The following is a 20,552-nucleotide window of genomic DNA, read 5'->3' as shown; positions in this document are numbered from 1 at the left end:
TCCTCGGGGGTAGAGCCCCGTACTCTGCCTCCACCGAGCGCTTCTCGGTGGTCGGACTCGCGCTAGATCGACCTAGAGTCCCTATATAATTTACCAAATAGTCCCTATATAATTACCAAAAAGACCATGTTTTTGATAGTTATACTGCATAGGATAATTATAATATAATAATAATTTAACAGAAATTAGTTATATTATTTAAACCGTTAAATAGAGTTCATAAAAATATCTGTAGTTATAACTTTGACTTAGTTTCGTAAAATTCTGACTATAATACTTGTTTGCTCACACACTAAAGATATATCCTATAACATTTAATATATGTATATCTTGTATTACTTATCTATGTATCTTATCTCTAACTTATATCTATATCTTATTTATATCGATATTTACGTAACTTTTCTATATCTATGTAAAATACAACTTTTCTGTATATACGAGTCTTATTGAAATATTTTGTCTTATATAATTTATCTGAACAGTCTTTCAATAAGTGCTGCTCTTATCGCAAAACCTTCACCTGGTTGCCAATGTGGTTCATTATTTGGCATATCGATTTCATTATACTGTTCTTCTTGTTCTTCTTCTTCTTCTAAAATGTCATTAAAGGTTAATGCCAAATTATGTAGTACGGCGCAAGCAACTACAATTGTAGTTGAACAAATCAACTTGTTGCTTAACCCTCTCGATAGACATGGAAATCTACGCTTCCAAATTCCAAACGTTCTTTCGACAATCTGACGTGTTTTTCTATGAAGTATGTTGTAACTGTAATAAGAAATCTTTTTTATTTAATTATTAAACACTAAATTAGCTGCATTTTTACAATAGTTTTGAAAACATTTTTGACAATAATTTCAATAGTTTTTAATAATATTCTTATATAGCAAATTAAAATTTTAAAACAATGAATTATTAAAGATAAAATACTAACGCGATTTCCTCATTTGTTTTTGGATTTTGAATTGGAGTTAAAAGAAACGGTAGACAAGGATACCCAGCATCTCCTACTAGAGTACCTGTAAGTTGCCGTTCAACATATCTCATGTATAGCCTAGAGTTTTGAAAAATTCGGCTATCATGCTGACCACCCGGCCATTCTGGTACAATATCCAGAAATTCTGTTCTAGGGCCTACGACAGCCTGTATACAAATGCATAAAAGAAAATTAAATTACCAAGTATTAATATTTAGAACAAAATAAGTATATAATAACGTTATATTCACGTTAATAACATTATATTAACATTAATTATATATAACATATAATCAATAACTGTTTTTTCTAAAAAATTATGCCGTTACAATAATTGTAGTAGGGGAGACCGGGGCTAAAACGTCTACGGGGTAAATACGTCTAATCAAATATCTCGGAACCTGTATATTGTGCGAACTCGCTATTAATATTGTAAACGCTGCTTATAGTACCCATGTGACCAACGGAGTTTCGGCAGGTTACCTGCCGTGTTATGATTTTTACGAAGGCAAACGTGTTTTCGAAAGGTGAAAGTTACATTTTCTGCGCGTGGAAATTTTGTAATATCTGCAATAATATTTGCTCTCCAAATCTCGAGGTACGTGATTATAAACAGTAATGCATGCTGAACACGAATCCAGTGTAGTTTTTTCATTATCGTTGATGTCTAATATTTCGTGGGCGATCAAACCTGAAACTTGTGTTTGGGGCTAATCGGTCAGTAAGCAGTCCGGGTGCATTTCCAAGGCATTTTCGGGCTCACTGCATATGGAATATGGATGAGACCGGAATTACAACCGTTCAGACACCGAATAGAGTCATCGGACGTCGAGGAGTGAAACAAGTCGGGCGAGTGACTACTGCGGAAAGAGGAACCCTCGTAACTATTTTTTAATAATGTTTCGCATAAAAATTTTAAATAAAATAAATTTTAAATGAAATAAATTTTTATATTTTTCTCTTAAAAAACAATTATTGCATGTATCCTATTATTTTTTAGGATTAGATGTACGTATATGTATTGAAAATGCAGTGCAGACTATTATACCCCGGCATTTTTGAAATTTCAATTTTTCCACCGTTGTCGTTTTTGCTCTATACCGGTTAAACAAAGCGACGTAGACAAAAATTTCCTATATAAATTTTGTAGCTAAAGGTTCACTCTTTACAGTGGTATACCACATTTAATTACAATTATTTATTTTGTTGTTAAAAATTGGCACCGAAAAAAAACGGACTATTTAGCCCCGGTCTCTCCTACCTGTACATTTAATGAAAAATATCCCTTTTGGTTTCTATAAATCTCCTCAACGTTATGAAAATTGGTACCAACTAAGCGTATATGTGTACAATAAATTGCTCCTTCGATTCCAGGCAAACCAATACCTCTATTACCACGTCCAATATCTTTAAAAAGTCTTTGATTTTCTCGTATGGCATCTGGTGAAGAAGGCATCTTTATAATTTGATTTAAGAGTCTTGCTATAAGTAGAGATACTCGAAAAACTGTTCTTGAGGCAGTTGGCTGTGAGACGATTATTGTATCTCCAAGTACTTGCTGCAAAAATATTAAACTATATTAATAGCATAATATTGTAAAAAAGATTTGTAACCAAACATTCTCCGAAATAATTATATTTTTCTTATATATAATTACTTAGGTGCTTTCCACTTACTGACACAAGTCGACACAAGTGTCCTTCTATTTTTGTTACTCATTGAATGCAAAGAAAGATAGAACGACGTTTGTGTCGACTTGTGTCAATAAATGGAAAGCACACTATATATATTATATCTTACATGTTTTATTATATAATTACGTATATAAGTACATACTTACTTGAAAACTGCCTGTTGCATGGAATCGTAGACAAATTAACAATTGACACAGTGGAGGAATAGGAAGGCCACGGTTATTATCACGTTTAAGTTCATTTTCTATTTTAGGTAGAATTCCATATAGAACAGATTCTTTACTAAACCTAAAACGTCTTTTAAATTCTCGGTTGTAATAAAATTCAAACGGATTTATCCAGTTTTTTATGTATCTTTTCGGAACTCGTAGTACATAATCTTCATCGTCGTCAAAATCGATTTCATTCATTCCATCTAAATCAATATTTCTTATGTTTTCTATTTCCATTTTAAATAAAAAAATCAAATTTCTCACACCAAAGATAAAAATAACGAATTGTATCACTTCAAAAACTGTACTTTACAGGTATAAAATATACAAGAATATCTTAAGTTTACTTTTAACTCGACTTGGATTTTATCAGATTTTGCCTTGCTAGAGAAATGCTTAGGATCATTTTAAATGACTATGAATTTAACAGTAATAAAATAATCTTAAAATCATGCTTATGTGAAATGATATATATTCATGAATCTTGTTGAAACGTCTTAAGATTGTCTTCAAATAAGATAGACTTTTATAAGTCATAGCTTAAACTTTTTCTTGAGTTCCGTCTCATTCACTGTCTATGAATCTAGAGGGCCTCTCAAGATCGAACTTAAGACGATTTTAAATATAAGCAACGACTATGAATACCGCCCTATTTCGGTCTTCAGACTATTTACCTCCTCCATCAGTGCCTGCATTTGACGCTCTTTCTCCTCTAGCTCCCTATTAACTATTTTGACCTGAACCATCAGCTCTGAGTTCTTAATTTTGAAATAAAACTTCTTTAGGCACGGTAGTGAGTTCGATTTTGTGACACGAATTTTGGGAAGCAAAAAGTGTAACGAAAATTCGACCAATAGGCGTACGGCATTGGCGAGACGGCTCCTTCTTTTGGCACGATAGTAAGTTCGATTTTGCGACACGAAAAAGCGACACAAATTTTGCGACACGAATTTTGGGAAACGAAAAGTGTAACGAAAATTCGACCAATAGGCGTACGGCATTGGCGAGACGGCTCCTTCTTTTGGCACGGTAGTAAGTTGGATTTTGCGACACGAAAAAGCGTCACGAAAATTCGACCAATAGGCGTACGGCACTGGCGAGACGGGTAAAGTGAGAACTGCGTGTAACACATTTTCGAGTTGCAGACGGCTGCGTGGAGTGACTAATGCCGTTGTATTGTTTTTGTATTAATTTTATAAAAGTTATGGTAAAGCCCTTGCCTTCAGAAGTTTTACTTCTAACGCGCGTGGCGACCACGCGTTCATTTTTGTTTTGTGTTTTTTGTATTTGAATTCATTTTTTATCCCACGAGACTGGCAGGAAATACATGTCCGCCCGGGCAGAGTCTCCTGGTAAGGCTATCCCGGGTAAGGCTATCTTCAGCTGGGCTGCGCCTGTGCCCAGAGGTTGGTCGCTAGCTGCCGGACTTCCCCCCGGCCATACATCCCATCAGCGCGCACCATACCTTGGGATTAGGGGGAGTTTTTTATAGAGGTCCTCAACCTCGCAGGCCCGGGCGATTAAGCCAAGGCCCATAAGCCTACGAGACGTATCCGCAGACCAATGAGGATTACGGTGTAATCATCTAACCAATCAAGATCGGTAACACTTTATTCAATGCTGAAGTATCGATATTGAATTTTACAACTAACCGGAGCAACTACGAATTCGCCGAGACGTCACTTTCTGATCGCGCGACTTTGGGCGCCATTCTCATGCCTAAGCTATTAATTTTAGAGAAATTCCCCCTCCTCCTGGACTTTTTTTATAGGAAATTTAATTCTCTACAAAGTTGTCTGTGTGCAATTTTGCTGTATTTCGAACGGTTTTCGTAGCGTTTTGATAAGCGTGCAAATATCTTGTCTGTATTTGACATATCACACTTGTAAAAGATAAGCTTGTAAAAATCTGCAAAATAAATGTAAACGTGCAAAGGAACTTGTCTGCAATAATACATACAATACATACACAGAAGAAGATCAGGAATTTTTTGTAGGAAAACGAAGAAAGCGAACGACGCTAAACTGTACATGTTTATTTAGCCTTAGTATTATAGCCTTATTTTGAGAATATATTTTTATTTTTAAGTAATAAAAATGTTCTTCTTTTCTATGTTATATCCTGGTCACTAGAAGGTATAAATGACGGTGTAAATGATTCTAGCTGTTCTATGGTATCTGAAACGCAAAAATAAAAAATTTTCTTATTCAGGAGAAGTGTGGCTATATATCGTCTGAACTCTAAACTAATATTTCCATTCTGGCGGCCTTTTTATTAAAAATATTATAACTTTTTTTAAAATTTTGTTGGTATTTTATTAAAAGAAAAAAAATTAATAAAAGTATAAATGTTTATTCTAGTTCAGACGATAGTCACACTTTTTCTGAATAAGAAAATTTTTTGTTTTTGCGTTTCTGATAAACTGAGATTTTTTACTTTTCTTTACGACTTTTCAAACCAGAATATCCCCTTAACAATTTTTTACATTTTCTTCCTGACGGAAGAATTTACCACTTCTCAATATAAATAATTTTATGTTGTCATGGTTTTATTCGATTATTCCGGCGTTTTTATATTTGTGATTCAATTAAATTGTTTATTTTATTTATATTATTAGAAGATTGTTTGTTTTAGTTTTAGTTTTACCTTAACGTTATCATGTTTTTTGATATTTATTTTCTTCTTTCATAGTAATCCGTTCCGAAGAAGTACAGTCGAAACGTTAACCGTGTGTATTGTTTGTTTAATAAATTGTTTCTATTTTAATCCAATATCTCTCTTTTGGCGCTCGTGATTTGGCCGTTTAAACATGCATAGCTAAAATTATAAATTTAATAAGAGTAAAAAGAACACTGTAAACTACAATTTTTTTCTCAATAGTTAATATTGTTACGTCCAACCCCAGGATTAGGATAAGAAAAACTGGGAAGCGAAGGAAAGGCTAACCAGAGAGGTAAGGGTAAGGAAGGACGCAACCAGATACTATTATAAATGTCGCTCGCAGGTACACGCTCTGAGGCGGATGGCGCGAGCCAAACGCACTTTCAATAGCTCAGGAAGGGTCAACGTCCAAGGACGCTAGCACGCCTTCCGTGAGCAGTGCGGTCGTCGGTCCTGTTTTGAGTCAGAGAATTTAATCTCTTTAGAGATTATCTCTTTAGAATTCAAGTTCAACAGGGTCTTCTTTCCCCGCTAATTTTTCCAAGCCCGTTCCCTTGGCAGTGGTTTCGCTAGATAGTAGATAGGGACAGTGGGAATCTCGTTAATCCATTCATGCGCGTCACTAATTAGATGACGAGGCATTTGGCTATTTATATCACGCCATCGGCGCGTCTTACCGCTTCGGGACAGTGCGGTTCCTGCTAACAACGGGACCTGGCTGAGCGATCCTGCAGGTTAACAATTGGATCGCTCATCTTCGCAACAGGTTGCCCAAACAGTAAGGATACGAGATCCAGTGTAACTTTCGTTCTAATTTCATCCTATCTATATTGACTGGGTCTATCTAGCACTCTTGGCAAGTCCTCCCGCAGGAGGGAAACCCATCTGACTGATCTGCCGCGGGATTCCTGCGTACGGGCTGGAAAAATTGTGAAGCAGAGTCCCCAACTTGGGAAAGCGGAGCTTGGCCGGCTTAGTGTTGCCGTTACCGCGGGGAGCCACGTGGAGGCGTCCGCCCGTGCGCCGTGGCGGTCGGTCGCACGGCTCTGCCGCCGTTCGGTGCCCATGGGCGTTGCCCATCCGAACGACTCGCATCACTGATGTCAACGGCAAAAGTGCCGGCATAGCTTAAAATTGGGAGTGTAGAAGGCTCCCAAATAAATAAATAAATAGATACTGCGTGGGTGGATCAGATCCCAGACCATCGTTAGTATATAAAAATTACATCAGTGAGCTAGCCAAGAGTTTTTAGTCAGCAGCATCGCTGTTGTTAAGGCGCAACGGCGCATTATAGTCCATAAACATATGGAAAAGTTCCACTGAGCTCCTGAGCGCTTGCAGTGTTAGCGTTCTCAGCGAGCCTCTGTCTCTAATTTGCAGTTTATGTAGACAGGTAACAGTGTTTCTGGGCATTGCTCCTCTAGTCCCGACAACTATCGGGAGGATCATACAGTCTTTCGCCCCTAATTGAGCTTTAAGCGGGGCTATGAGGGACGCATATTTAGCGAGCTTGTCCTTTCTACCTCTGTCAAGGAGATCACCATCCTCATGGCAGACTGTGATGTCAACCACAAGGACCCTTTCCCGATACTGTATGATCAGGTCTGGTTGGAGATTCCTCAGATGAGGGTCCTGCAGCCTTGCCTCCTTCGTTACTGCCATGCCACGCTGCCCCAAGACGTGTCGTTCAATGCAGTCTCGAATATCGTTGTGCCGTTTAATTCTACCGGCCTTGGTATACGTGCACTGCCCCAGTATATGGCCTAGTGTCTCAGGCTGCGCCTTGCATTTTCGGCACATGACGTTGCCGGTTTTAGCGACTCTATTGATCGACACCTTGTTCGCCGCTACATTGGCTCTCAGCTTGAGCGCCGTAATGTACCTGGACGGTTTCAACAGGTTAGGACGATATAGCCACTCATTGCCTATTTTGTCGTTTCTATAGGCTTGCACTCCTTTGCCTTGGGAGGGCAAATCCGCCCATCTCTTCCATTCGTCTGCTTTGGCTTTGAGCTTGTAGCCGTCGATCTGTTTGGTCGACTGTAGTAGCCAGCCAAGTTTGGCTACATGCGCAAGGCGCTTTAGTCTGTTCTCCAGCCCTGACGCTACTACTAGGGCCTGTATTGCCAGGTCGCTATTAGTTAGAAAGCGAAATCCAGCTTTTAGAGTTGTAGACGTTACAACAATTTCGAGTTTCGGAAAGCCCATGCCGCCATCGCGTTTGGATGCGTATAGCAGACCATCTGCCGTAGACTGTGGAAGGTGCAGATAGTCTTTCACCGCCGTCCTCAGTGCTTGGTCCATATCTCTTAGCACTGTGGCACTTATAGTGCCCGCGGTAAAGGCGTACAGAAAGTGCGGCAATACATACCGCGCTAGGAGTTCGACTTTTTGGTGAGGCTTCAGGGGTAGCCTTTTAATTCTTGGGAGCGTGTCCCTTAGCCGTGCGATTGCACGCTTAATAACTACTCCTTCCCATGGAGTAATCTGTATGCCTAGGTATTGCAGTGACTGCGCAGGGCCGCAGTAGGCGATCCTCTCGCCATTACTGTCTATTTCAGGGTCCACCATATACCAGCTATCTTTGGTGGTGACAATACCAAATGCAACGCACTTCCCAATCGATAGTGCCATTCCCCAACTTGAGAGGAAGCCAACGAGCTCATCCATAAGCTGACTCGCCGCAACTCGATCATTTGCAATTAAAATTATATCGTCGGCAAAGGCCAAGCACGATATGCTAAGGTCTTCCTTAACTTGGAAGCCTTCCATCCTTTCCAACTTGTCAATGATTAAATCCATACAGATATTAAAGATGAGTGGAGACAGAGGGTCGCCTTGCTTGACACCTCTTCTCAACTCTATGTCGAACATTTCGTTACGACAATTCATGGTCGTTTTGACTCCTTTGTACGAGTCCATTATCAGTGCGACCACTTCCTCCGGCAACCCTTGGCTAAGTAACGAATACTTAATAACTGGGTGCGGAAAGCTATCAAACGCCTTGGCAATGTCCACCTGAGTGACAACGATTCCTTTGCCCTTTTTGGCTGTTGCAAGGACTTCATTTAGCAAGTTGATGTTATTATAACATCCCATTTCTGGCACAAAGCCTTTTTGCCGTGCGTTTAGGTGGACCACGTTTCTCAGGCGTTGGTCCATAATACCCCAATACAATCTACTTATTATCGAGGAGATAGTAATTGGCCTGTAGTTGGCCGCTACTGAGGGATCTTTGCCCTCTTTGAGCAACAGCGTTGTTCTATTGCAGCGCCATGCGCTTGGCTGTTTCAGTGCCAGCATGATTACGTTAAAGATCGCTTGGAGGATGTATCCTTTCTCATTTCTCATCAGATCTCCCTTGCGGAGTCCATCGGGCCCGGCTGCCACCCTCAGCCGTGTAGACCTGAAACGCTTCAGAACCTCCGCACTGGAGATAGGGTGCAGAATTTCTGCTGGGTTATATGGCACCGTGGCCTCTCGTTTCTCCTGTTCAACATCACATCGACCGGGCTTTCCCCACAGCCCTTCGTAGAGCTCTTTGACGCTCTCCACTGATGGACTCACCGATTCACATGTATCTTGCGCTTGAATGTCCATACCCTCTCTTACCATTTTTGCGAGCATAGCAGAGTTGTTTTTATATAACTCTTGCGTAAGGGCATAGGCTCGGGCTTTGCGTTCGCTTCTACCCGAGAGCCCTTTCCTCCGACTCCGATGCTTCCGGGAATTACCGCCTTTCTTCCCAGTTGCAGGGGCGTGGAACAAACCGACCACCAGCTCGTAGGCTGCGTCTACTTCTGCCTGCGTTATTGCCTGACCTTCACTCTTTGCCGTCAGGAGCTCGATAATATGCCGTTGCACTTCCAGCGTTTCCTTGGGCTCACTACTCTTGAGCTCCTTAAGCACAGCCGCAATGCTGGCTTGCCTCCAACTCATGGTTGACGAAGACTCCTCAAAGCTGTAAATATTGCCTGGTGCCTCGACCGCATCCATGAAAACATCCTCGTTCTCCTCTGCATCAACAAAAACCTCGTCGACCTCTAGTGGTGCACCGTCCACTTGCTGGTCCTCTTCCTCGACAGCCTCTTGATTAGAAAGCGTACTACTGAGGCGTTGTTCTCTCCACCTTTTGTAACACGACTCATTTCTTTTGTCCCTTATTTGCTTCAGGGTTTTCTCCGGCATGAACGGAACCATAGCTCTTGCTATGTTCGTCTTGCCCATGAGCTCCACTTCGAGTTCGAGCATCCTACTGATATCTTCGGCAGAGAAAACTCTGCCCCGTCTTTGTTCATTCACCTTCGGAGCCGTTTGCTCTGATCTCAATCGGTTCCTTGTTACCGGGTGCGCCAGCCTTTGTTGTGAGGTGAAATTTCTGTCACACTCCGGGCAGTCAAACCGGCCCTGCTTTACGGTTCGTTGCCCCTCATTTACCCCGGCTGCTGGGCACTTTGGCAGGTGGCATGCAGCCGCATGGTACGACGCATACGACTTGCCACACCATTCACATTTATATCTGACGCTTAGGTGAGGGTGCACTTCCTCAATATGCCGGGCCTCATCTTTGACAGTGAGAGCCATATATTCGCCCACTCCGGCGCAACTTTCGCACCGCCTTCGATTGAAGGGGAGTGTTAACTCACAGACCTGTATCTCTTGCCTTGGTTGTCTTCGAATAGCCCCCTGGCCGTGTTTCAGGGGAATGGGGCCGTGTTCCCCATCGCTCGAGACCAGTGTTTCTTGCCTTGGTTGTCTCCGTATAGCCCCCTGGCCGTGTTCCAGGGGAATGGGGCCGTGTTCCCCATCGTCCGAGGCTTTGCCATTTCTATATTTAGCGACTTTAAGATAAGCCAGCCGGGGTTGCTAGCCCGTGACCAGCTGTATTGCCCTGACGGGAGTGATACCCGCTGGCACCGGTCGAAACCGGCCGAGAGCCCAGGGTGTGCTCTCGTTATTACCCTGGCGGGAATGAACCCGCTGGCACCAGTCGGAACTGGCCGAGAGCCCAGGGTATGTTCTCGATGTTGTTGCCCTGACGGGAATGAAACCCGCTGGCATCGGTCAAAACCGGCCGAGAGCCCAGGGCATGCTCCCGTGTCGCCTGAACCCCGTTAGCTCCCCGGCAAGCCGGGTACCCAGCGGACACCGATCTTGGAGGTGGGGCAGACTTGGGGCGCAGACGACAGGCTGCGCCCCCTTGTGAACGAGCAACTATGACTCTCATCCCGGAGGACCCGGTTCCCAAGCGGGTCTCCTCGCTCCCCCTGAGCCGGCCTAAATTATTGGTACAGCGCATGGCGGATCGCGCGTATTTATTTTCCACCGAAAATAAGAAAACCGTCGACAAAACAGTCCAAGAGCAGCCTTATAGCTTGCATAAATCTTTGCCAAAAGGATGTTGTGTTTGACCCCGGCCAAGGGTTCCCCTTCTCTGGAGAGAAGAGAACGAAAAGAAAGAAAAAATCAGAGCGCCCTACGCCTTAAGAGAGTCATAGTTACTCCCGCCTTAAGAGAGTCATAGTTACTCCCGCCGTTTACCCGCGCTTGCTTGAATTTCTTTACGTTGACATTCAGAGCACTAGGCAGAAATCACATTGCGTCAACACCCGCGAGGGCCATCGCAATGCTTTGTTTTAATTAGACAGTCGGATTCCCCTAGTCCGTAGAGTAGTTTAACTCAGGATCGGACCTTGTGCGATTTTGAGAGGTAAATGAGTTATAGTAGAGGTTCTAGATTATAAATAAATGGAGATTGAGATTATTATTTAACATAGAATAAACATTTATTAACAAAATAATAAAAGAGAATCAAAGAAGACAAATATATTTATGGTATGTGTGTAAGGGGGGGGGGGAGAGAAGTGGAGATGGGCCCCCCTAGTCCTTCCCCCGGTCGGCGTTAGCTTGCTTTCATATGGGCAAGCAAGGGGGAGCGGCGCCGCCGGACAGGTGCGTTAGGCGCCTGCGCACTTCGATTTCCGACGGCGCTGACATCCCCCTGATCTCTCCGCGTAGAGGGCGGCTGCTGCTCGCCGCGGCGTAAAAGAATTTGCCTGCTCATTCAGGCGAGCCTGCCACTTATTAAAGAAGGTCTGCCGAGCCTGGAGCCTAATCAACCTGCGAATCCTGCCCGTAACCACCACCCCCCGAATTTGGAACTTCCGAGTACGCGCCAATACACACGGGCGTGCATATCCGCAAGGAGCTCCATCGGGGAGTGACTGGACAGGACCGCGGCCGCCACATGAGAAACGGTGCGATACGCCCGTATCACCCGGATGGCCACCCTCCGCTAGATGCGGTGCATCACATCTCTGATGCTTTGGGTGGCCATCGCCTTCTCTGCCCACACGGGGGGCCCGTAGAGCGACACGGCATGCACCGTCCCGGCGTAAAGTCCGCGAACAATTCGTATTATTTAATTAGCAATTTCGTATTAATTAATTAGCGTTACTGAGATTATTTTAAGGGGATGGCCGGTGGTGACCGGGTCACTGTGTAATGGCCTTGAGTCGCCACGAGGGAGGACGACATCGGAAGACACAGCTAAGGAAGCGACCGAGGGACGTGGCTGTCAGTCGGTTCGCGCCCGAACCTCCCCGCAAGCGCAATTCGCAAGGGCCGCCGTACGAGATCCGATCCCGAGCTCGGCCACCGCAGAAGTTGGAAACTGAAGGACCCCGGGGGACGCCCTGACGAAGTACGTTCCTGTGGCCGCCACCCCGAGGGGCTGCCGGTGGACGTGGCCATGGCCCGGCCAACCTGGCCCACGTAACGCCGGCCAAATAATCGCGGCCCGGACAGCCGGATTATTTAAAGAGGCCGCGCCAAGGCGGAGTTAGTTCGAGCCGCGCCGCAGGAAGGAGCGGCGCTAGGTGCATGGAAGAGCGCGCTCGGATCGGCGGACACTGCAGGCGGCGCGCCACTACGCAGGCGCGGTGAACCGGCGCGATCCCGGCGGGCCATCGTCTCAGCACTGTCGTGCCGGACCGAGCCCGGTGAACACCCTTCGACGACCTATCCGGAGGCTCTTCGTGGGACATCGTTTTGTAAGGTCACCACTCTGGCGTCCCCGCGGTGAAGAGGATTCGTTCGAGGCGCCGGCCTGGGTTTGTATTGCGCTGTCAGTTACCTTGGAAAACCTGACAATATCTATTACCTGGAGAATGAGCGCCCGTTGTTACCTTGCGCTCTACCTTGTCGAGAAGTCTGGATTGGAATTCACTAAGGGGCCCCGCCGAGAACAAATCCTCCAGTAAGTAGAGATCTAGTACGCCTCCCCAGGGAACACCGTCGCGGCCGACCGTCACTTTGCGTATTCGTTAGTGTGTATGGTATTTGTGATAAATGTTAGAGTCGCTATCGCGCTATTGTGTGTATGGTATTCGTGATAAATGTTAGAGTCGCTATCGCGCTATTGTGTGTGCGGTATTCGTGGTAAATCGTGTCGCGGACGTTGGTGTAAACGTAGAGTACTTCGCGTTGGGTAAGACCGTCGAGTCGTCGGGATTGGCGCGGGGCCGTGGAAACACCGGGTTTCGTCGTGAGCGAGTGATTCGGAGATTTCGGGATTCGCATGGCCAGCCGCGGAATCGTCCGCGATTCAGGTCGTCTTGCGTTGGTGGATCGAGGCGAAGACGATCGTCTGCCACTGGGTCGGCATGGCGAGGCCAACCGCCGAGAGTTGGGTAACGTGAGTATGCGTACGTTGGGTGGGTCCGATTCGTGAGTATAAGTCGTTGCGTGTTATTCGGATTCGTGAGTATGCGTGAGTATAAGTCGTTGCGTGTTGTTCGGTATTTGAGTGCTTTGTGATTCGTGTTTGCGCGGAAGGCGGTTCGCCGCACTGACATTCGTCTTTACATCTTTTCCGATATCTTTCTTGTTTCTGACTCAAACATATATTATTCTGTCTGTCTTATTGCTGATTTAAACACATTATTCTATTTGTCTCATTTCTGATCTCAAATATATTACTCGGTTTCTGATCTCAAACATACATTTCTATCTCTGATTTCAAATATGTTGACTACGTTTCTGTCTCTGATTTCAACTATGTTATCTCTCCGATTACATTTCTATCACCGATTTCAAATATATATTATTCTATTTCTGTTAAGTTGTGTCTGATTAATTGTGTCACACCTCCTCTCCAAATCTCCATAAAAGGAAACTACGCCCTGAGGTATCACGTTAGGTATTGGTGCTAAGGTATTGTACGGTGGTCCGAATAGTCGCGCCTGGCGCCCATTTTATTACGTTTATCTGGCAATTATCTGCGAGCATCCGCCCGCGTTACCTTTTCGTCTCTCAACCTAACTTCGCGTTTTGTGAATCCACGATTGCCCTCTTCCGGATAGCGAGACCGTAGGAAATAGCGTCGCAATATATTGAGTGTACAACTTAATTCGGTCCGTTTTTTGCTTGAAAAACGCATTTATTTGAACGATAAAATGAATTAATACCTTATTCAAAGTACTGTCCATCGCTAGCCACTACTTTTTCCCATCTTTCTGGCAATTTATGGATTCCGTCGCGGAAGAAGCGTTCATCTTTTGAAGCCAAGAATGAATCGAGCCAATTTTTGATACCCTGTTCTGAAGTGAAGCGTATTCCAGTCAAAGCGTTCTGCATCGATCGAAACAAATGGTAGTCGGAAGGGGCAAGGTCTGGGCTATAAGGCGGGTGAGCCAGAACTTTCCATCCAATATTTTCCAAATAGTTTTTAACCGGAACAGCAACATGAGGCCAAGCGTTGTCATGGTGAAAGATTATGGATTCGTGTCTGGTCACATATTCTGGACATTTTTCGGCTATAGCTCGCTTTAAACAAATTAATTGTTGCCTGTAGAAGTCTCCCGTGATGGTTTGACCAGGTTTTAGCAGCTCATAGTGGATCACACCCTTCTGATCCCACCAAATACAGAGCATTACCTTGGCACCATGGATATTCGGCTTCGGCGTTGATGTTCCCGGTTGGCCGGGCTTTACATACGATTTTTTGCGTTTCGGGTTGTCGTAGTGAATCCATTTTTCGTCCCCGGTAATGATTCGATGCAGAAAAGACTTCTTTTTGTACCGTTCAAGCAACATTTCGGACATGCAAAATCGTCGTTCGATATCTCTCGGTTTCAATTCATATGGGACCCAATTTCCTTGATTTTGGATGTATCCCCCGGCTTTGAGTCGTTTCGAAATAGCTTGTTGAGTAACTTCCAATGTTTTTGCGAGCTCTTCTTGCGTTTGACACGAATCTTGATCGAGTAATGTTTTTAATTCTTCAGCTTCAAACTTTTTCGGTTGACCCGAACGCTCTTTGTCTTCAACACTAAAATCATCACTTTTAAATCGTCGAAACCATTCTCTGCAAGATTTATCCGATGGTGCAGATTCACCGTACACTTCCACAAGCATTCGATGCGCTTCAGCTGCACTTTTCTTCCAATTGAAACAGAAAATCAAAACTTCCCGCAAATGGTGCTTATTTGGAACAAAACTCGACATTTTCAACGCAGTAAAAATTAAACTTGTTGTGCAAAACTCAAAGGCTTGTAAACAATATTTGGTTGACAGATGTTGACACTTCACGATACAGCAAAAATCAGCTGTCGCCGTCAACCATTTATAGCACCTAGAGCCATCTTTTGAAAACGGACCAAACTAAGTTGTACGCCCATATATATATATATATATATATATATATATATATATATTATCCGCAAAAATTCAAATTTATAATAGATTTATTTTGATTTTTATAGGTCTTCGAAGCAGGTTAGGACATTGAAATTATTAATATCATTTAAATTATAAATAAATGACAATATTCAACAAAAACCAGAATTACGGATACATACATCTTTATATATGAAAAAGACATACTATATATTATACATATAATAAATTAGAAAGAAAGTGACTTATAATTAGTATAATAAAAGAATAACATATAAAATAAATGAACTTCCGGTTGAGTAAGGGAGGCGGGTGGTCGCTCCGAGGAGAGAAGGAAGATGTAAGGACGAAGTAACGGAGTAAGAAGCAAGGAATGAGGAGAAAAAGAAGAGACGTATAAAAGAAGGACGGAGAAAAAGGCGAGCACTTGGAGGAGGTCCCGGAAGCGTGAAAGAAACGGAGTAAGGAAGGATGGAGAAGGCGAGTAAAAATTGAGGTTAAGTCAGAGCGAGGTGGGAGCAGGAGAGGGGGAGAGAGAAGAGGGAGGAACAGCATGGAGAAGGAAGAGGAGCGAGCATGCGTGAGACATGGATGAGGAGCCACAAGGCGCAGGAGCGGTGAGGCGAGAGGGCGCTGAGGTGAGGGTCGAGGCGGCGCGATATGCTGAGGTGATGGGCGCCGGCTAGTGCTGAGACGGCGCGGGGTGCCGACCTCTCCAAAAGAGCGGGTTGGCACCACTGCGGGGCGTCGAGGCGCAGCATTGGCGCAAGAGGCGACGAATGACAGCGGTCGCGGCGGAGAGAGCGCGCTGGCGGAAGAGAGGAGAACCGGACGAGCGGCGAGTGGCACGCCTGGGACGTCATAACTATCAAGGGCGGGAAAGGTACGATACAGTGGTCGATCGAGAGGCGGTGACACAGCGAGCAAAGATAGAGAATTCGAAGGAGGAAAGAATTGGAGGGATATATAGAGGAACCGAACAAGGAGAGGATCCCGAGAGCAGAGCAGAGGATGGAAGAGAACGAGTGGGCGAAGGAACTAGTGAAGGAACTGAGAGAGATGGGACTAGGAATTATGGAGGAAATAAGACATGAAGGGAAGGAAATCAGGAGGGAATTGAAGGAGCTGAGAACACAGGTGGAAAGGATGGAAAGGAGGCAGACGGGGACGGAAGGAGGAGGGGAAAGAGAAGATAGAGAAGTACAGAAGAGGAGTGACGATGAAGGAGAGATAGCGGAGAAAGGCAGGGGCTGAGGCAGGATCGGGGAACAGAGGAAGGAGATAGGAAGAGCGGCGGGAAGACACGGGAACGTAGGGAGGAAGCAGTGGATGAGGAATGACAGTAGATGCAAGACGGAAATATGAAGAAGGAGAATGCATTGAAGAGGAAGTGGGGAGAAAGGATGGAGTAGAAGCAGATTGTAGGTGTCGTATAACAGAGAGACAGGGGGGGGAGGATGCTGAAAGAGAGAAGAAGTGGGGAGGAGGATGACGGGGAGATGATAAACAGGAAGGATATGAAAGAGAGTCTAAACCTTGCAAGAGAGAAGTGAGGAAGGAAAGAATGGAGCCAGAAGGAACGGAGGGAAGGAAGTCCAGGAAAGGGTACAGTGACGAAAAGTGAAAAGACAAGGAACGAGAAAGGGAGGGAGGGAGAGAGAATGTATAAGGCCGAGAGCCAGGTCGGGATAGGAAGAGCGAATTCTATGTAAAACGAGAAGGAAAAGTATTTAGGCAGGAAATGGGGGAAGCAGGGGGAGGAATTGGATAGGAGTAGAAAGTCTGGCATTAAAATCTTCAGGGGAAGGGAAAAAGAGATAACGGAGTAGGGGAAGGAAAGGGTGCAGCGACGGAAAGGGAAAGGATAAGGAACGAGAAAGGGAGGGAGGGAACGAGAATGTATAAGGCCGAGGGCCAGGTCGGGATAGGAAGAGCGAAATCTATGTAAAGCGTGAAGGAAAAGAATTTAGGCAGGAAATGAGGGAAGTAGGGGAAGGAAATAGATAGGAGAAGAAATTCTAGCATTAAAGTTTCCAGGGGAAAGGGAAAAGAGATAACGGAGTAGGGGAAGGAAAGGGTGCAGCGATGGAAAGGGAAAGGATAAGGAACGAGAAGGGGAGAGAGGGAACGAGAATGTATAAGGCCAAGGGCCAGGTCGGGATAGGATGAGCGAAATGTACAGGGTTGGGTAAGTCCCTTCAAAACGCCAATGTGTATGTATGTTGGAAAAGATGTTGGAAAAGATGTTGTAAAGTTGTACAGGGTTGGGTACGTCCCTACAAAACGCCCTTTTAGACCCCTTGTGGGTAATAAAGTATCCATTATCTATCTATCTACAAAATAAATATAGAATAAATGTAAAATAAATACTAAATAAATGTTAACAAAATTCAATAACAGTAAATGTGATATAAATATAAAATAAGTTTTACGTTAAGCGTTTAATAGGCATTTGCTTTCATCATTGGAAACTGCGTGCAGCCTCTATTGAGCGTTTAACGGGCGTTACTCTTGTCATTAGAAGAAACGGCGTAAAGAGCGTTAAATGTTAAAATGATACAGCGTTAAACAAAGATAAATTACTCTCAAAGCATTATATATAATTCAATAAAGAAAAATATATTTTTATTACTCAAAAATAATTGATGATAATGAAGTTCTGAAACCAAATCTGTTTTTCGGCATGGCAGGGGGGCTGCTTATATATGCGGCTGGATGTATTTTAAATGCGAGAAAAATGCGCCACCTAGCGGCGTTGTTGGAAAAGCGTTTACTGAATGGAGGGAAAACGCTCGTGTTACAGCGTTGGGAAAAGCGTTTCTTAGGTGTTTCCAAGTCGTTTGCGTAAACGCCTTACAATTCGCCGCATTGAAAAAGTGTTATACACGAACAGAAATCTGCGAGCAATAAATTGATGCTGACGCAGATGTTTTTTCAATATCAAATGGGGCCTAATGACTCAGCAGTGACTTATATAACAAAAGTGCAAAATCTGGCTAGTCAAATAGCGGAGGTTGGTGAAAAGCTATCAGAAGTGACCATAATGGCAAAAATCTTTGGTAGCTTGACGTCGAAATACAGTGCTTTTCAAACCGCGTGGGACAGTGTAGAAACGGGTAAACAGACAATGGCAAATTTGCAGGAGCGGTTAATAAAAGAAGAAGCCAGATTAAGCGCGGAAAGTGACTCAAATATTGCTCTCTATTCGGCGAAACAAGGAAAGAATTCTGCCGAAAAATCCAAGTCGGGGGAGAAAGAACATTTGAAAAAGAACGTTGAGTGCTTTAAGTGCAAACAAAAAGGTCACATCGCGCGAAACTGTAGGTCAAGATGGTATGAAAAAGAGACAAACAAAAACGAAAGTCGTGACGGTCGTGGCTGTGCATTCCTTGTGGAAACAGGAAAAGACTCAACAGTACCATCTGTGGGACTTGTAAGAAAGTTGCTAACTACCGACCTAAGCAATGTGTGGTTAGTAAACAGTGGCGCTTCGCGACATGTGACTTACCGACGCGAATGGTTCTTTGACTTACGCGCAACTAGTGATGGCGACACGATCTCATTAGGAGACAATGTAGTGTGTGAAGTGCGCGGAGTAGGAACAATAAAGGTTATGCGCTACGCATATGGAAAGTGAATTGAAACTCGTATAGAGGATGTACTGTACGTACCGAGGCTCCGAAAAAATCTGTTTTCTGTTGAAGTGTGCACGTCGAAAGGCTATGAAGTTAAATTCTCGAATGATCGAGTGTCAATCGTGCAAGGTAACAAGACAGTTGCAGTGGGTATAAAGCAAGAAAATGAACTCTACCGTATGTGTTTTCGAATGATTGCGGAAAAGAACAGTGGTGAAAAAAATGTGTCAAGCACAAGCCTAAAATTGTGGCATGAGAGACTTGGCCACGTGAACCAAAGGGCACTTGCAGAGATGGTCAAAGCGGGCCTGATAACTGGCGTGACGGCGGATCGAGATTTCTTCTGCGAATCATGCCAGGTTGGAAAATCTTATCGGCTGTCGTTTAGTAAGCATAATGAAGCAAGGGCAGTAAAACCAGGTGAGCGTATACATTCTGACGTTTGTGGTCCGATGTCAGTGGAGTCATTTGGAGGCGCAAGGTTTTGTAATTTTCAAAGACGAAGCAACAGGTTATCGTCATGTTTTCTTTATACGGCACAAATCTGATGTGTATGATCAATTTAAAACTTACGTTAAATTGTTTCGAATAAATTCGGACGGGCAATAAAAGTTCTTCGCTGTGATAACGGGCGCGAGTATTGTAACAAGCAAATGGACGATTATCTCAAATCATGTGGAATTGTTAGAGAGACCACGGCGCCCTATACTCCCGAGCAAAATGGGAAAGCGGAACGCGATAACCGTACTATTGTCGAGTGTGCGCGCACAATGTTACTTGCCAAGAATCTGCCGAAATTTTTGTAGGCGGAAGCAGTTAATACTGCGGTGTATATTCTAAATTGGACACTGTCGTCGGATTTAAATAAAGACTTTACACCGTACGAACAATGGACAAATAAGAAATCTAATTTAAATCACGTGAAAGTGTTTGGTTCCGACGCGTTTATGAACATTCTTAAATAATTCACAGCTAAGTTTGACGCTCGTGCTAAGAAAGTGATACTAGTCGGGTATCAGGATGACTCTCCGAACTATAGATTGTATGATTCAAAAACTAAAAAAGTGTCTGTTTCCAGAAATGTAATTTTTCACGAGAATTCGGTGCCAGATTCGTCCCTGTCAGTAACTGCAGAACCAAATTACACTTCCAAAGACAGAGATGGAGCAATTAGTAGAGCAACCGAGAAACATAAGGCAACAAGTTATTGAAGAACATGAGAAGAAACAAGAGGACACGTTCATGTAGGTGGATGAGGAACCCAAACAGCAGCCAGCCCCAGCTGGACGTTACTTGAGAGATCGAGATAGTATTCGACCACCAAACAAGTATTCTACATGTATTGCTGAATATAATTTACCCTATTCTTTTAGAGAAGCTATAAATAACGAGCAGTCTGAAAAGTGGAAACAAGCAATTGAGGAAGAGTACCAGGCTTATAAGGCAAATCAAACGTGGAATTTGGTGAAAAGGGAGCCTGATATGAAAACCATTGACTCGAAATGGGTTTTTAAAATTATTTGCGACTCACAAGGAAAGGTACTTCGTTACAAGGCGAGACTGGTGGCCAGATGTTTCAAACAGGAGCATGGGGTTGACTTCAAGGAAACATTTGCGCCAGTTGTGAGGTACGACTCACTCAGAGTCTTGTTGGCGTAGCTCAGGAGGATCTTGAGCTGATACAGTTTGATGT

At 43.9% G+C, this 20,552-nt stretch overlaps 1 protein-coding gene across 1 annotated transcript; it reads right to left on the bottom strand.

Moving 5' to 3' along the window:
• Positions 1 to 473: 473 nt before the first annotated feature.
• LOC139779119 (putative nuclease HARBI1) lies at positions 474 to 3,083 on the bottom strand. Its single transcript, XM_071717380.1, has 4 exons — positions 2,820 to 3,083; positions 2,241 to 2,537; positions 938 to 1,146; positions 474 to 771 (listed from the first exon to the last, which is right to left on the bottom strand). The coding sequence occupies exons 1-4, from the start codon at positions 3,081 to 3,083 to the stop codon at positions 474 to 476; spliced, it is 1,068 nt and encodes a 355-aa protein (XP_071573481.1).
• Between the last annotated feature and the right edge of the window lie 17,469 nt (positions 3,084 to 20,552).

This window comes from Temnothorax nylanderi, unplaced genomic scaffold, assembly GCF_030848795.1.
Source record: "Temnothorax nylanderi isolate EJ_2023f unplaced genomic scaffold, tnyl_v1.0 TNYL_tig0211_pilon, whole genome shotgun sequence".
NCBI lineage: Eukaryota > Metazoa > Arthropoda > Insecta > Hymenoptera > Formicidae > Temnothorax > Temnothorax nylanderi.
Note: the sequence above shows the minus strand (reverse complement) of the source record. Positions and strands in the feature narration are given on the sequence as shown.

Coding starts and splice junctions, on each gene's coding strand:
- LOC139779119 (XM_071717380.1), bottom strand. CDS start 3,083: ATGAATGAAATCGATTTTGACGACGATGAAGATTATGTACTACGAGTT. Junction 2,538..2,819: donor ATGCAACAGGCAGTTTTCAA/GTAAGTATGTAC, acceptor ATATTTTTGCAG/CAAGTACTTGGAGATACAAT. Junction 772..937: donor AAAACAAATGAGGAAATCGC/GTTAGTATTTTA, acceptor TTCTTATTACAG/TTACAACATACTTCATAGAA.